The following is an 18637-nucleotide window of genomic DNA, read 5'->3' on the forward strand; positions in this document are numbered from 1 at the left end:
TTCAAAAGTTTTAGAATAAACAGAAATGGTTAGTAAAGAGCTATCTTTATTTGACATGGGGGAAAATTGGAGAGTCTTAGAATGAAATTTCATAAATTGTGTTTTCTTCCTTTTTCTTTTTTTCTGAAAAGGGTCCTGAAGCTTTGGGTTTGTTGTTTTGTTTTATCCTTTTTATTTTGTCTGTCATGTAGCTTGAACTCGGGGCCTGCGTACTGTCCCTAATCTTTTTTTGCTCTAGTGTAGCATGCTACCACACTGAGCCACAGTACCACTTCCAGTTTTCTGGTGGATATAAGAGTCTCAGAGACTTGCCTGCTAGCTTTAAACTGCTATCATCAAATCTCAACCTCGAGTGATTACTAGCGTGAGCCAACTGAGCCCAGCTGAAGCTTTGATTCTTAATATGAAAAAGTTGTATGTGTGTATATCTGTGCGTTAAATATATATATACTAAAATAAATAAAAACAGAACAATTGAAGATTGAAGTTTTTGAATGCTTAAATAATAGCTACATATAGTAGCTATATTATTTCCAAGCAAAACCTACAAATAATATTGAGTTATATGAATTACCTAAAATAAGAGGCCAAAAGCAAACTAACTAGATTGCTGAGAGCCCAACATCACATATAAAGTACTGTAGTAAAAGGCTACTATTCTAAAACCCCACAGTTTCTACATTATATCTCTCCCACTGTACAAATAATAAAAAAAAGAACAGAAAAGTACACCTCCTTGATTTAGCTCTTTCCAATTTTGCAAATAATTGCCTTTTCATATCACCAGAGATTTCTAACGACTCATTTGGCATGAAATTAATCACTGAAAATTTACAGTGACTTTCAAGTAGGTTTTCTTTCTTTTTTTTAATGAAAGCTACATCTTCATAAAAGGTTTCTCATCATGTCTATTCTGTGCTGACACATAGGAACAACTGAACCCAATTTCACACTACTACTTGGAATAGGTGATGATTGATCATGCTCAGATGAGTACAGAAATGGCAAAAACATCTATCTCCAAGGAAATGTCGGAAAGCATCCCACAAATGAACTTTCTCGTGTAGATATGTCACCATCATTCTATCCAGGCTGGTAAACTGGTAACATTTACCCCTAAAGCATGTTTATTGCCAGAGACAATTTTGTTGTAGTATATATTACTAGGAAACTGTCAATAACCACCAAGTTTGCTCTAAGCAAATGTAACCTGAGTTTTTTTCAACCATTGCATATATTTACATTGTTTGGAATAAGATTCAGGTATAGATAGAAAGATTGATGTATACTACACACTTAAGCGTGTATATATAATACACATGCTAAGAGTTTTTCTTGAGTCAAGTATCGTGATTTACATCTGTAATACAAGCTACTCGGGAGGCACAGTTTGGGAGAACCACAGTTTGAGGCCAGCTAGGACAAAAAGGGAGAACAAACCTAACCAAATCAGGCCTCGTACTTCATGTCTGATCCCACTTCCTCTAGGGTTAGTTAGATAGATGATAAATAGATAGATGATAGATATAGAATCAACAGGTATAGAACTTGCCTCATAAGTACAAACCCATCTGTTTAAACCCAGGGCCAGCAACAACACAAAAGAAATTCTTGAAAAGCAAACAGGTCTGCCAATCCAAATGTAGTCACACATCACCATGAAGAGCAATATCAATGATGGCAATGCTCCTGGGTTTAAATGACCATGTCACCATGGCCTGCTCCACTCTGCTACAGAACAGTAATGACAATGTAGACAGATGGTCTCGTCTACAAAGTGGTGTATTCCACATATTTTTCTCCCGTCATGGCAGTCACTCTTCTTCATGTGTAGCCCATTACTTCCTGTTCTCCTTGAATCAAATGCTCTAGCCATGTCTCTTTCTTACTTCACATCACTCAGTTTAAAACCTTGTCCATGGGAATATTACCAATGGAGTGATACCACAAAGGATTCAAAAGTTAAGGGAGACAAGTTTGAGGAACTGTAGAGAAGAGCATATGAGAGAAAAGCTGGATAGTTGCAGCTACGAGTTAGAGATGGAGCTCAGAACTCAATTTCACTCAGTCCTAGGCATTAGCCCTGAGCTTTTGCTCCTACATTAGCATCCTGCATGGCTGTGCCACAGGTGTGAGCCAGCATGCTCAACCTGGGAACAGTGATTTTGAGACAAAAGAGAGTATTACTTGGTCATAGGCTGGAAGGTAAACAGGAAACACACTTCCAATAGTGGGTAGAGATGCAGAATCTGTGTTATTTGCTAAAACTTTGTCAAAACTACACCCATCTGTGACTATGGCCTTTCAATCACCTATTGCATTCACCAGATAGGTCCCCTTGACATTTCTGTTAGCAACAAACAGACTATCAGATACATTCAAGGCCACTCACCCAGTTTTCTAAGTCTGCCCACCTATCTCTTCTTGCTTCTCTACCTTATTTTTCTGAAACTTTCTACTATTTTTTAGACTATTATGTTTGAATGCAGGACCTCACACTTGCTTGACTATGCTTGCTCACCTGCTCTACCCCTTGAGTCACAACCAACATTTTGCCAATTCTATAGGAAATAGAGTCTTGGACTTTCTCCCCAGTTGGGCCTCATGCCACAGTCCTACAGATCTTAGTTCCTTTCTTTCTTTGCTTTTCTTTTTTTAACGCAAGGCCTGCACTCTACCACTTGAGCCAAAGTACCACTTCTGGCTTTTTCTATTTAAGTGGTGCTGAGGAATCGAACCCAGGGTTTTATGTATGTGAGGCAAGTACTCTATCACTAGACCATGTCTCCAGCCCACCAGATCTTCGTTTCTTGAGTTAGGTAGGATTACAGAATGAGTCACCAGCACTCAGCTTCTGCTAATAAAATTTTAATCACCTAAAATTATAATCCTAAGCAGAAGCCCCTCTCATTTGTTTGCCAATTGCTTAGTAGTATTATGAGGATAAATTAATGAAAAGCCCTGGAGATACAAATCTCTTAAAAAGCAAGATCTGGAGTGAACACATTCATTATTTCTAAGATCATTTTCAAAATCTTGAATAACAACTGCTTTTTTGTCCTAAGACAGCTCCTGTTTACACAAGTAAAGCTGTGCTTCTCTGGTTCTCTTAAGTCTCCTTTATTTAATCTTTATAAAATATGATCTTGCTGACAACAGCATGTGGGAGGAAAATTAGTAGTAACTAAAATTTTATTAATTTCTGATCTCATGAGTTCATGATAGCAGAGAATCAAAAAAATACAAGGAGTATAATATCCTCATATTCAAAAATGGAGCAATAAATTAATCATTAATTTTATAAATATTCTAAGATCTATTTTTAATCATTCAAATAAATTTTTGTTTGTGTCACATGCCTATCTCTTGATCACAGATGTTATTATTATTGTTGTTGGTAAAATTAATACTATATTTTTTCCAACAGGAATGTCAAAAAGTAGGTCAAACAAAATCTTCAGTCACATTTTTGCTTCATTTTTTATGCTTGGTATGGACTTTGGGAGGAAATGAATAAAAATTGGATCACCATGATAATTGTAAGTTAATTTGGTGTGATGTGTTCTTCTTCCAAAAATTGCATATAATAACTAAATAAGTTACCCAATAAATAACTTACTTGAATAAGTTGTCTTTGAAGGCAGGTAAGATGGCCTTAAAATCCAGATACCCAAAACTCCATAAAATAATTTTTAAAGAGTTTACTTATTTCATTTAATTAGCTACTACTTTTTACTATTCATAAACACATCTTTTTACAGCATGCTTTTAATAGAAATCGATGAAACTTCATTTTTAAAATTTTGAACCATTCTTTTCTGATTTTTGAATGGTCAATCCAGAATGATTATATAATAGAAACACTTGAAATTACCATCTACTTCTGGTAGTAGGTGATTGTGTGCTTTCCTTAGTCACTTAACAAAGTCACATTTAAGCCAAAGTTTGTTCATCTATAATATCAACACACTTATTTAAAGGCTATTAAAAGGCTCAAGGTATTGAATACTACCAAGACTTTCTTTTTATATTTTTAAGATTCTAAAATAGATTTTACTCACACAAATGAGAACAGTTTATAATGATTCCTTTGTAGTCATATTTTATTATCTTGAATTTATACAGACAAGATATTCAAAGTTTATTGAAAATGATTTCTTCTTACATACTTACCAAGACTTCCTTAATCACTGAGTTAATATATGGAGAAAGCGTCTGACTTAAAAATAATTCCTTAAAGCTAGTTTCCTAAATAAAAATAGTACTTATTTGATGACTAATAAAAAGCTCAAAATGGTTAGGTATAAGTTCTTTCTTAGCCACAAAATATATCGGTATAATACTTCTCCTCAAAAAAGACCAATCCAGGGGCTGGGGATATAGCCTAGTGGCAAGAGTGCCTGCCTCGGATACACGAGGCCCTAGGTTCGATTCCCCAGCACCACATATACAGAAAACGGCCAGAAGCGGCGCTGTGGCTCAAGTGGCAGAGTGCTAGCCTTGAGCGGGAAGAAGCCAGGGACAGTGCTCAGGCCCTTAGTCCAAGGCCCAGGACTGGCCAAAAAAAAAAAAAAAGACCAATTCAGAAAAAGTGCCTTCCTAATAGAATTAATATCATAACTAGACAATGTTTATGAGAAACATGATGCTGCTTTGATGTTTGTCATACTGAAATTATTATAACTCATGAATTTACAATGCTTGGGAAAATGAAATTAGTATTTAATATAACAGGCATAACACTAAATATTTTTCTTTATTGAGCAAGATTATTTGTGAGATTTCGTTGTTCAAAGAAAGATAAGAAACAAAATAATTGTATAATTATCTACTAACAAAATGCCTCCAAACAAGATATCTATTAATGATGGAAAGTAGTAATATGATAGTGGGGAAACAAAAACTGGTAGGACTGTCTTTAAAACCAGGTAATTGAAGTTCATATCACTGGTCAGGAGACATACTGTAATCATGTATATTGTTACTCTTTTAGGCTACTAATTTGTAAAGAATGGAGACTTATTCTTACACCTCTGGAGTTTAAGAAATCCCATGAGGGAACTATGAAGGTGGGGTCTTAATGCTGAATTATCCCATGGGGGAAAGCAGAAGGTCAAAAGAATGTGCAAGAGAGAGAGACCACCAGAGAACGCCAACTCTGATTTCATAGCAAATCCATTCTCGGGATATGGAACACAAGTCATTAATCACATCAGTCTCTTTGGAAGGCTTTGCTCTCAGAGTCCTGAGACCATCCACTGTTCATTGGGCTACACTTCCCCAGCACATGAATGTTGGACAACACATTCAAACCACCATGTATTTCCTGCTAGGAAGCATAGAGAAGGACAAAGTACCATTCCCATTGCATTTGTGCCAGAAACAGAGGTTGATACCTAATCATGCAGAAATAGAAGACAGCCCAAATGAGAGACCTTAAACAAAATAACTCTTCAAAAATGCTCCAGGAAATGGGTACTCCAAAAAGGAGTGGGATTAAAAGGGGAGGGGTAGAGGAATGAAGACAGGAAGGAGGAGAGAATGCAATCATAAAACTCAAGGCATAACCTACAAAACTAAGGAAAGAGTAGGGTTTGGAAGAATGGAGAGGATGATGCAGTGATAAAGATGCATTGTGTTTATAAACTACTTTATAGAATGGCAACTACTATGTATACCTACTTAATTAATAATAATGTTTTTTTAAATGATCCAAACCACAATTCTCAGATTTCAGCTTCCCAAATAGCCAGGATTATAATGTGAACCACCAGTGGTTGGTGAGATTGGCGACCATATTTTTAATTAAAAGTACAGTACCAATTGATTTTTAAAGTATTAATACTTATAGAATGAAGTGAAAGCAGTATGGCAACAGAATTTTTTTTTGCAAAACTTTTATTAGCCTGAAATATTTCAAGACAAAACTTCACACAAAAAATGAGAACTACTAAATTCAAACGACTGGTGGCAGTGACACCCAAACCTGAGCCTGATAATTACATCTTGTGTCTTCTTTTATACTAGCAATTTCATCTCTTTCTGATGAACAAGGCTTTCAAAACGATGTTTTCCACCAAGAACCCTTAGTAATGGCAACTTTGATGCTTTTGCTCTTGGTAGATGCAGCAAGTGAATTGTTGTCTGATGCAGGCCTGGTGATCTTTCTCTGGGTCAGCAGTGCCCATAGACAAATTGCATGTGGAGTTGAAGAATATGCCTGTAGGTGGAAAACCTTCCCAACTGCCCCATCTGCCCTTATTTCTCACCATGCTTTGTCTTAATGAACTGTAGCCAAATTGAAATGTAACTAGATAGAACCCATGTTAATGGCAAATGCCTTCCACTCACAACCCCCAAGACAAATCAGAATTCTGAAAGGGGTGGAATGGATCTACATAAGGACTAACAGAGACTCCTGCTTGATGTGGCCATGGTATGATGTGCTTGGCCATATCATGATGCCATGACAGGGCATACAGGTGCCATCAGAGTCCCAGTGACAAAGCTGTGGGCTTCCTCCCACCAAACAACCTATTTCCTAACTCAAATTATTCTTTGCTTTGTACATTTAAACTATTTCTTACCCTCAAAGACAGATACAGAAGCTTGTTTTCCAAGCTTGCAAAGCATTTACATGCTTTCTCTTGGTAGAGAATCCAATTACTATCAAGAGTCTCAAATCTTCCCATAGTGTGTGACTTGGTGAAAATTTCATATTATATAATCCTGTGAAAATTGTCAATAGTAATTGGATTTTCTCTTAAGAGAAAGAACTGAAATACTCTCATTTATGAGAGGTAGGAGAAGGGGATGAACATGAGTACAGTCACATGCTATGCAGCCATAGTTCAGTCAATGACAGACCACATGGAACAGCGTGGGCTCCTACGATGCAGTCTCTGTATAGTGTATCAGCACATTTGGTGACATATATACAATGACAAAATTGCCTAAATGCATTCCTCAAAATGTTTTTCTTTTGTCACGTGATGGATGCATGATGGGATAAATAGAGAAAGATAGGTAGATAGATAAAGGGAAATTAAAATTGACAGGTTTAATACCACGTAAATACCAAAGACAGAATAGAATATGAGAGATGTGTGTGTGAGTGAGTGTGTGTGTGTGTGTTTGTGTGTGTAAAACAGAAAATGGCTTTTTGTAGATCTACTTCCAGGCTACAAATGAGTCTCACTTATAAATGACTCCAAAATAAAAGGGTGCAGAAGTCAGGATTATGAATAATTCATTTACTAAGTGGGATTTGAAGATGTGGCCCTTTAACCAATTGTCACACTGTGGGAGGGGCCAATGGGACAGGAATTACTAATTCAGTGAGTGAAAACGCCAAAAATCTGATCAAAAGATCAAATTGTTCATGAGAAAGAGGTCATCAGTATGCAAACATATAGGTAGAGGAGCTGTCTACTTTTTTCAGAAATAGAGTCCAGCAATGAAATTGATTATCTGAGATAGACTTCTAACATCTTCAGCCCTTTTAAAATAGGAAAATTGAAAATTTAAGTAGCAGAATGGGGAATGAGACTCTTCAAGGGAATATTAATAAATTGGAAAATGAAATGTAAACCTTTTTCTCTTATCTGATTCTGGCTCACTGAATAGGAGATTAAGGAGCAATTGTTATATTTATTTACCTCTCACATTGCCTGGATCTAGGAAGCATCTTGGGTAATACTAGCTTGCCTGTGCTTGCAAATGTTTAGAATTACTCAGATTAGCAATGTGAACTTTTATTATTCAGCTAAGTTCACCAAACTTCTCTACTTACGATACCTGTTAAAATTCAAAGCCTGAGCCAAGAGAGTGGGAGCTGAAATCCTACATTGTCCACACAGTGCTAGGGTTGCTGTTATTTGCTGCCTTGATTGCACCTTGAATAACAAGGCTCTATATTACATAAACGCTCTCTGAGACTTACAAACCATTACTGTAAGGAAACCTTGGCAAATGTGTAATGTGTTAAAGGGATAAACCGATTGATTTCTGAATAATATGGTCTCAAGTGCATTTACTTAACAGCCTTTACATGGGCTGAAATTTTCCACTGAGGAAATGACTGTGTACAGGTATGTGCTGACTAAGCACTTTTAAAGCAGTGATTCTCATGACCTTCTTTTGCCCAGTATTCTGACTTGGTTGACCAGCCATTCTTTTTTTTCTTTTTTTTTTTTTTTTTTTGGCCAGTCCTGGACCTTGGACTCAGGGCCTGAGCACTGTCCCTGGCTTCTTCCCGCTCAAGGCTAGCACTCTGCCACTTGAGCCACAGCGCCGCTTCTGGCCATTTTCTGTATATGTGGTGCTGGGGAATCGAACCTAGGGCCTCGTGTATCCGAGGCAGGCACTCTTGCCACTAGGCTATATCCCCAGCCCCTTGACCAGCCATTCTGAAGCAGAGTAGCTCATCACTTATAGCATGAAGGGATCCTTCCTACCTCCAGCTGATTATAATCTTCCCTTCAGGGAATTAGCTCCTTACTTTTCAACAAGTGGAAAAAGTCCACCAGCCAAAACAATCCTTTCTTCTTTCTATTGATTTTATCAGATTTTTTAAACTATTGGATCAATTTATAATTGTAATATAATTATATAAATATATATTTATTATTTATCACATATATCATATACAACATTTATATACTATATTACTTTTATATGTTATATACTATGTTACTTATATAGATTATATAAGTATATTCATTGCATATGTTATATATATGACTTATGTGAGAGATGATATATTTATTTTTATAACATATGTAATTTACAGGAATTGAAAGCTGGGTCTTTCTGTCTGTAAGAACTCAATTAAATTGAAATCAAGTGATAGAAACATATACAGCTACAACTCTAGAAGAGCATCCTGCAGCAGAAGGCTAGGGTTCTAAAGGCATAAACTTTAGTTGAAATGAAACAACTTACACAAGAATGAAGAGGAAAGCTTTTTCAGCCTGTCAAAAAAAATTTTTTTTAAACAAACCTAGGTGGGTACTATAAACAAAACTGAAGCAGAAATCTGTTATCTAAATAATCTAATGGAGATAACAAATTAATTAGCCTTCAAGATAATCATTTAAAAAATAATCACACATCCTTGGCTTTTTTTGGTTTGTGGTAATAACAAAATGGTGCCAAATGAGAAAATCACAGACTATGTTCACCACGGGTAGTCAAATTTGTCTCAGCCATCAGCCATATAAGTGTTATGTGAATGTAAGACCTTGGGGGGGTGGTGCTCCTTGAGGTAATAAGAAAGGGGGGGAAAGCTCTGCAGAAAACTTCATTTTGGTAATGAAGATTCATGTGTATACTGCAGTTGTCAGAGAATTCCATCAAGGACAATTTAAATTTTTCAAACAAATACCACATCCAATTTAAAGACCAGATATAAATATTATAGCAAAAGTCCTATCAGTTTCATCAAAAAATTTAACCTTCATTCTGAAAGAGAAGGAAAAGGAGCAGTACTCTGAACATTTCCCAAAGCTACTTAAAAAGTAACATCTCACCAGACATACAGATAGAAAGATCAAAACATTTTCAGAGCCAGAATGTGTTTGTGTCTGGCAAAGTGCACCTTGGCAAATGAATGAAAAATATTGAGAGATATAATATACATAGAAGCCTAGGGACGCTGTATCCATCTACTGAACTCTCCACCCATCCATTTGGACTTCTATGCCTGTCTTTGTACCGTTCAATTTTAGCAAATATCTGCTCATTCATTTTAGTGAACATGCTGATCTTGGTTATCTGATCGTCCTATGAAGATGCATTGCTTGACCAAATTTTAGTCAGGTTCTGAATCTTCTGCTGGGTTCCACTGTGTACTCACAAGTAATGTTCAGTTTATAAAGAAAAATGCTGCTACGTTAGCTCAGCAAGAAATCCTCCCCTTCAATCAAACACTGAAGGGTGGGATTCATCTGCCACGTGTTGGCTGATGGCTGATTGCCCTGGAAGCCTCTAGAAGAATCCTTTCAGATCATTTTGGTCACAATTCTCTCTAACCTTCCTGTTTCCTCTTAGCAGTTTTTATCCACTGCCCATCCCCCATTCCACTACTTGGTTATAAATCCTTATTTGACAGTGTTACATTCAGAATTGAACCAATCAATATCTACACTAAGGCCTCTTCCCCTAGTGCAAACCAAAAAACTATTTTATTCCTGTTAACTTCTATCAGGCTCTATTTTTTTCTTTGATAAGGATTCTTCGATTGTCTTAAAGAATTAGAACTTTCACATTAAAAAAAAAATTATGTGCCCTTTTCTTGCATATAAGTTTATCTGATTTAGGGAGGGGAAGGGAAAAGCACAGAAACAGTGGGATGAAGGGTGAACAAATGCAATGATACTTACTAGATACCATGTTGGAAATGAACTATACAACTTGGGGTGTAGAGGGGTGTGGAGGAGAAAACCTGGGAGAAAATTGAAGGATGGGGTGATACTGTTCAAAAGGAAATGTACTCGGCTGGGGATATGGCCTAGTGGCAAGAGTGCTTGCCTGGTATACATGAGGCCCTGGGTTCAATTCCCCAGCACCACATATACAGAAAACGGCCAAAAGTGGCGCTGTGGCTCAAGTGGCAGAGTGCTAGCCTTGAGCAAAAAGAAGCCAGGGACAGTGCTCAGGCCCTGAGTTGAAGCCCTAGGACTGGCAAAAAAAAAAAAAAAAAAAAAAAAAAAGGAAATATACTCATTACCTGACTTATGTAACTGTAACCCTTCGGTACATCATCTTTATAATATTTTTTTTGTAGTCATTTGTCTTTTTATCCTGTGTCTCTCGATTTTGGTATTCCCTTTCACTTTCCTAGTTCTAATACCAGTATACACAGTTTCTAATGTACTCAGATAAGATACAGTGATAGTGCAGGTACAACCACAAGAAGGGGATACAAGAGGATCATCAACAATAGAAGCTACGGTTTCACATGGCATGTTGAAAATAATTACAACATTGACGTAACAGTCATTTTCATAACATGGAGTTCATTTCACTTAGCTTCATCTTATGTGTTCATAAGGGCAAAGCTATTGGGCTGTTGTGATCCACTGCTGTGACTTGCCTAAACCTGTGCTAATTATTCCCTATGAGGGAGACCATAGAGTCCATGTTTCTTTGGGTCTGGCTCACTTCACGTAGTATAATTTTTTCCAAGTCCTTCCATTGCCTTACGAATGGGGCAATGTCATTCTTTCTGATAGAGGCATAAAATTCCATTGTGTATATGTACCACATTTTCCTGATCCATTCGTCTACTGAGGGGCATCTGGTTGGTTTCATATTTTAGCTATGAGAAATTGTGCTGTGATGAACATTGTTGTGCTGGTGGCTTTAGCGTGTTCCTGTTTGTGGTCTTTTGGGTAGTTGCCCAAAAGTGGGGCTGCTGGATCATAGGGGAGCTCTATGTTGAGCCTTCTGAGGAAACTCCATACTGCTTTCCAGAGTGGCTGAACCAGTTTACATTCCCACCAACAATGAAGTAGGGTTCCCTTTTGGCCACATCCTCTCCAACATTTATTATTGTTAGTTTTCTTGGTGTAGGACATTCTTACTGGGGTGAGATAGAATCTCAATGTTGTTTTGACTTGCATTTCTTTTATGGCCAGTGATGTAGAGCACTTTTCATATGTTTCTTGTCCTTTCTCATTTCCTCATCAGAGAAGTCTCTTTTTAAGTCTAGCCCACTTGTTGAGGGGGCTATTGGTTCTTTGCGGTTTTGTTTTGGAGGAATGCAATTTTTTTAGTCCTGCATATATTTTAGATATGAGGCATTTGTCTGCTAATTTGGCCGGTAATTCTTTTAAAAGAGTGAGGACGTTCAAATAACTACAAGCTCAGTATTATTTTAAGGTTTTCAGTATTCTTTGGTAAAATTATTTCATGTTTATTCTCAATTAGCAAAGCTGGGAGAGGAGTAGTCAAAACAGGCAATTTTTTTTTTGTTTCTTTCTTGTTTTTTCAAGTCATAAAATTAAGATTTCAAAGAGGTCAGTATCCCAGAAGAAAAAAAAATACAAACGCTAATCTCAGACTCTACTTAGGTAACAGATCCTCCTCAGAGATGTGAAATAGAATGTCATTTGGGGTTTCAAAAGACAGAATAATTCTAATATAGGCTAGTCATTAAATCAAATTCTGTATGTAGTAATGAATTAAGCAATGTGATCTAGAAGTGCAGAAGAAAAATCACAAATATGTAGAATTTGAGAGGCCCACATACAATAATGAAATAAACTCAGGTTGATTTCCAGGTTTAGACAGAAATTTCTAGATTTCCATGCTGGTAATTGTATAATGCTGAATATGGGCCCAAAATACAAAAATAACTAAGAATTTTCCGAGAAAGTTCTCTTCTCAGTGCTTGCCATATGGTAGAGACTTAGATAAAATTTTCACTTTCCATTATTTGGGAATTCATGAACCAGGTTCTATTATCTGCCTTTTATTATTTCTTAAATAATGATGGGGGAAAATGGCATTTAAACAAAAGGACAATGGAGAGATTTGCAAGCACGTGGATATGAAGGTTCTTGATCTGGTGGCTGATAAGGTGAAGAAGGAGCAATCCGTGTGTTTTGAAATACCTACCCAATATATAAATTTTGTAATTCTATGTTTTGCTTTGCTCTGAGGTTGTTAATGAACACTTGCACCTGCGTTCTTCCCTCTTCTTCTCTCTGGAATATTGAGCCAAGCTTCCAAATTACAGCTCAGGATCATGCTTATACATGGGAACAGAGACAAATTTTTCATTAAAAAAGCCATAGTCAAAGCCAGGTGGCTGGTGGCTCATGCCTGTAATCCTAGCTCTTTAGGATGCTGAGATCTGAAGATTGTGGTTCAAAGCCAGCCTGGGCAGGAAACTCCATGTGACTCTTATCTCCAATTAATCACCAGCAACTGGAAGTGGAGGTGTGGCTCAAAATGGTAGAGCACTAGCCTTGAACAAAAGAGCTCAGGGACAGGGCTCAGGCCCTGAGTTCTAGCCCCACAACTGCCACCCTCCCCCCCCAAAAAAAGAGAAAGTCATGGTAAGCTGTGAATTGTTAACTCATGGTGGTAATCATAACTACACTGGGATTCTGAGAATGGGACGATGGCAGTTTGAGGCCAGTCAGGAAGATAAGTTTCTAAGATGCTTCCTCCAGCCATAGCTGGGCACAGTGACACATGCCTTTCTTCCACATATACACAGGAAGCTGAGATTAAGAAGACTGAAATTAAAGGCCAGAAGGAGTAAGCAAAAAAGTCCTGGAAATTTTTGTCTCCCATAGGGTACTGGACTTCATGGCTCATGACTGTGATTCTAGCTATGACCAACCAGGATGGGAAGCCCAAGGTAGAGTTCAAAATGTTCCTGGATGGAGAGTGAAACCTAAAAACATCCAGCAAAAAGCAGTGCTGGAGGCATGGTTCAGCAGTATTATGCCAACCTAGTAAGCACCAAATCTTTTGTTCACATCCCCAGTTCTATTCCCACAAAAGGTAATATTCCTGGGTTGGAAGGCCCTCCCCTGTCTTCTCCATTCCCCATTCACAGGAAGCAGAGAGGGCTGGGAAACTGTCACTTCTGGGAAGACCAATCTTCAGGCTTCCTCCATTTTTCCTCTGGTACAAAGCTGGATTGGTCAGCTGCCTCAGCATCTTTCCCAAGCTAGGGCTTTCTTTGCTTTTGCTGGCCTAATTTGTGGACACAATACATGCCCTTGAGCATGTAAATCACAGCTACTGTTTATAAGATTTGAGAAATATACCCTCTTTCCTATAGAGCTTAAAATTAAATCCTGTTTCAAACTCAATTAGTAGAATGCTTTGCATCAAGAATCATGTCCATTTGTCATTTTCCTTGTGCTTAGGCTTTTCAATAACTTCAAGGAGAAAAAAGTAGCTATGATTTGGTCCATGAGAGAGGGGTGTGTGTGTGTGTGTGTGTGTGTGTGTGTGTGTGTGTGTGTCTGTGTGTCTGTGTGTCTGTGTGTGTCTGTGTCTGTGTGTGTGTGTCTGTGTGTGTGTATTGAAGGAAGAATGAGGTGGGTTTTCTTAAGCCCCTTAGCATAATACTACCTTAATATTATAATCCTGGCACCATGTCTGACAACCAATGGCACGATGGAAATGGACGAAGGAAACAGGAATATGAAGGTGGGGAGGCCAACTAGGAAAATTGAGGTTATCTAGAAAATGTGAACATCTTGAATTAAATTATAGTCATGGCAAAATAATGCTTTCAGAAATGAAAAGGAAAATTATAAGCCAGGCACTGGTGGTTCACACCAGTAATCCTAACTACTCAGGAGGCTGAGAACTGAGGATTGAGTTTTGAAGCCAGCCTGGGTAGAAAAGCCCATGAGATTTTTCACCTCTAAATAACCATAAAAAAAAAGAAAATAGACGAGGACCTGTGGTTCACGGGGTGGAGTGGTTCAAGAGGTAGAGTACCAGCCTGGAGTGGAAAAAAAAATTAAGTGAAAGAATGAAGCACTGAGTTCAATCCCCTGGACTGTATCTATATGGGAGGTAGATATGTGAAGGTATGTGTGTATATGGATGTGTGCATGCATGAACATGTACTTGTCAGTGTGCTGTGTACATTCAGTGTGTGTGTGTGTGTGTGTGTGTGTGTGTTTCTGTGAAGGTGTTATGGAAATGGCTACAAAGCCAATTTCGAACAGCTGGAATGATAACACTTCACACTATGACAATGACACAGTAGCTAGAAGGCTTTGAACAACTGACAATATTTCATCCCCACTGCAATAAAACACTGGCCGAGTTAAGCACAGAAGCTTTTTTTTCCCCCACGTCTAGTTCAGGAACTGAAGACAGCCATACTCTTTGGATCTTCAACAGCAACATAACAGAGCCACGGTCATAAGATAACCAATGCAACCCTAGTTCAAAAGGGCTCTGGGACAGGAGGGACAGGCCACACAAAGCTGCCAACAGATGGAAACAGATGGCAGACATCCACAAATGTAGGAAGAAAGTGAGGGCTTTCATTGGGGAGCTCCTTGCTCCTTGTAGAGATTTCACTAACAGGATCTACTAACACCAGGCTGCCACTGCATAGAATCACCCCACAGAGACATCAACATTCACATTGCATCACGTATAGGTGGCAGTATGAAACACTGGAATGTAACTAGAAGGTTCTCCACTGCAATAAACTCCACATCAATATGGTCCTGATGTAATTGTTCTCATTTTCTCCTCATTTTTGGCAAATCTGTTCTAATATCCACAGTGCACCATTTCAGAATCTGTCATTTTGCCTGGGGTTGCCTGGATATGCAACTAAAAATGGATGATGGAATTCAACAAGGAGAAATAGCTGCTTTGTTTCTCAGACTCAATTTTTTTTAAAATGTTCTATGCTGAAATTCAATGACTCATCACGAGGAACTATAATTAATTTCCATTTAGCTGTTGAAAGTTGATTTCCAGACACCAGAACTTCCATGTATACACAAGGAAAGCCATTACCCAAAACCTTGTTATTTAACATTTATCAAATCAGTGACCCCTCTGAGTTAGTCCCACTGATAATCTTATTATTTTATGTCAATAATGGACAATGGGGGTGCACTCATAAAATTCAATGTATATCCCAAAAAATTAAGAAAATTGAAGTAAGGAATAAAGTTGGGAGGCCTGAGGGAAGGTGAAGACATGACACCAATCAAGATGCATTGAATCCATCAACTGCCTTGTTGAATGGCAACTTCTTTGTACAGTGACTTAAAGATAACAACAACAAAAAAACTTAAAAAATGTCAACTGCACTTGAGAAGTTAAACATGTTTTGTTTTCACTGGAAGCCATTTTAAAGACATGGACTCATTGACAAGATCACTGTCATTCCTGCAAAAAAAAAATAGTAAATTCTAAAAAGGATAAAGTTGGTATTTAACTGGAAATGATTACCAAAGAATGTCCTGAGAATAGGGCATCATCCATTGGGTATATGCTTTTTTGAGCAACATTTTCACCAGGCTAATACCTCAGTTTCGCTTACTAGTTATACACTGTGAGTAGGTTGTCTAATTTTTGGCACTACTTGGACCTCTTCTAAGAAACAACAAGATGTTAGTAATATTCAAATTGTTTTGAAAATGGAAAAAGCCAATCCATCTAAATTTTCATCTGATCTACCAAAAGAAAATAGCAGTGACATGTAGAATGAGAGTCACCACTCTGAATAGTCTTTCTCATTCTGACATTACAGATGATGTTTCAGAATAGTTAGATCATTTACTTAAGGAAACTCCTCTGGTAAATAATGATCCCATATGTAAAATATCACTCTGATGTCTTGTAGGTTTTAATGCTTTCTCTTAAAGTTAAGTTTCTTCACCAAAGCTCATAATTTGTTCTACATATGATATTTCAATCACCAATGAGTTTGGTTTAAGCTTTTCCTCGGCCAAGGGAAATAAAGCCATATCCAATGAAAGATACTAAAGTCAAGTAGTCTTTCAAATGTTTTGTAAAATCATGGATTGAAGGGCTGGGGATATGGCCTAGTAGTAGAGTGCTTGCCTTGCATACATGAAGCCCTGCGTTAAATTCATTAGTACCACATATATAGAAAAGACAGAAGTGATGCTGTGGCTCAAGAGATAGAGTGTTAGCTTTGAACCAAAATAAGCTCAGGCCCTGAGTCCAAGCTCCAGGACTGGCCAAAAAAAAAAAAAAAATCATGGATTGTAAAGCTTAAATATGATGCAAGATGAATCTCAACTTTGAATCTAAAGCATTACTCATTATACACACTAAGAGACCAATTCCATTAATAGTGGTTGTCAAAACAGCTCACAGTTTCTTTAATATAATTAATATAATATAATATAATAGTGAAAGGACTTACTGCAGCTTGGCGGTGAGTGTTGGACAGAATTCCATGAATCTTCACTTTGTCTTTTTCCATTTGGTCAATGTTCACCCACAAGTCCCGGCTGGCAGAATCTGATGGACCATATATCCGAGATAAATAGTAATTGTGATCAGTGTCCTCCTGCAATCATAGAGAAGCAGGCATATCAAAAACAGAAAATTGGTGCATGCTAGCACTCAAGAGGCTGAGGCCAAAGGACTATGAATTCAAGCCAGACTGCACTACTTAGCAAAAGGAATTCAAAGTGCATTGTGTTTATATGTGGGAAAAACCATATTGAAAACTCTTCATAGAATTAACATGTGAAAATTCAAAACCATTTTTTAAAAACGATATACTTTTTATTAAATCCTAGAAATTAGATATGATACTAATGCTCAAACTAGAGAAATGAGATACATAGACAATGATATCTTTAAAAAAAACTGTTACGCATACAAAACTTATAAGAAAATACATATTGTGTGTCCAAGACATATGTTTTTTATTGTAGTAATAAGAGAACCCTAATTGCTGCTGAAACTAAAATGTTTCTTTTAGAAATATGTGCTGAAAGTCTGGGCCATAATTACTAGTGACTGATAGAAAATTCTAATTTCCATTCTCTAAAATGATATTAGAGCTTGCCTTTGGTTAATGGCCCCAGATATTCAGACAATATCTTTTATCTTTTTTCAGATAATATCTGAATAATAACTTTTATTTTTCATTATTGGTAACAACATGGTGCCTTTCACAAAGCTTTCATTTTTTTTTAATGTTTCCCACTTGACGAATAGAATTAAATGTTTTGAAAGGGAATTTTTCTGAGGAACACTCAGACAAATCATCTGATTCCTAGCTAATTCTGGTTGAAAAAAAATTTTTTAACCATGCAATGCATTTGTGCTGAATAATTTGAAGAGTCAGTAAATAGAAAAAAAATCATAGGACATTCAGGTAGATATAAGATTTATTGAATATAAAGCTTATGATTTAAAAGACAAATTGTAGGATTTGAATTTTATCTAATACATTTATTAATTTATTATGTAAGTGTTAATTTAAGTGTTAATTGAATGAAATGTAAGTATTCTTGAATGTTTCTGAAATAAGCATGCCATGTCCCATATTCTTCTTCAAAAGTCTTCAAGTTGAGACAGATACATACATACATACATACATACATACATACATACATACATACACACACACATACATACATAGCTTGCTCCATAATTACATAGGTAGGTAAGTAGTTAGTTAGATTGATATTAGGTAGATAGATGAATAGATACTGATAAGTATCTATTGATCTACCTCTCATATATATATATTTATATGTACATACATGAATTACAAAAGGAAAAAATCTAAGATATAAATGATAGATAGATAGATATAAATTACAAAAGAAAATGAAAATTCTAACCTGTATTCTGAAGGAATTTTGTATCCTGACTAAAGAAAGAAAAGACTCAAGTGTGTTTTACAATAATGAGTAAATCTTAGCAATAAGTAGTACATCTTTTTTTTTCTTTAATAAAGATTCCAGGTAAACTTCTACTTTTACTTTGGTTGTTGTGTACAAGTTCTGTGTGATTACATATAACAAGAGCGAAGGACCAGGAATGTGCTCAGGAGGGAACAGAAGCTATGAAGATGGAGGTAGGTATCCAACTCTTCACAGCCCAAGGGAAGATGGCCCTACTTATGGGTTTACTGTGCTCC

The 18637-nt window shown here is 36.9% G+C and overlaps 1 protein-coding gene across 1 annotated transcript in view; it reads right to left on the bottom strand.

Annotated features, from left to right (window-relative positions):
* Plxdc2 (plexin domain containing 2) overlaps positions 1-18637 on the bottom strand; it is a 363495-nt gene that overhangs the window by 157787 nt on the left and 187071 nt on the right. Inside the window, exon 3 of the mRNA XM_048367888.1 lies at positions 16901-17047. Within this exon, the coding sequence (XP_048223845.1) occupies positions 16901-17047 (147 nt within the window). The remainder of the gene's footprint in view (positions 1-16900; positions 17048-18637) is intronic.

The sequence above is a fragment of the Perognathus longimembris genome, chromosome 18 (genome assembly GCF_023159225.1).
Source record: "Perognathus longimembris pacificus isolate PPM17 chromosome 18, ASM2315922v1, whole genome shotgun sequence".
Lineage (NCBI taxonomy): Eukaryota > Metazoa > Chordata > Mammalia > Rodentia > Heteromyidae > Perognathus > Perognathus longimembris.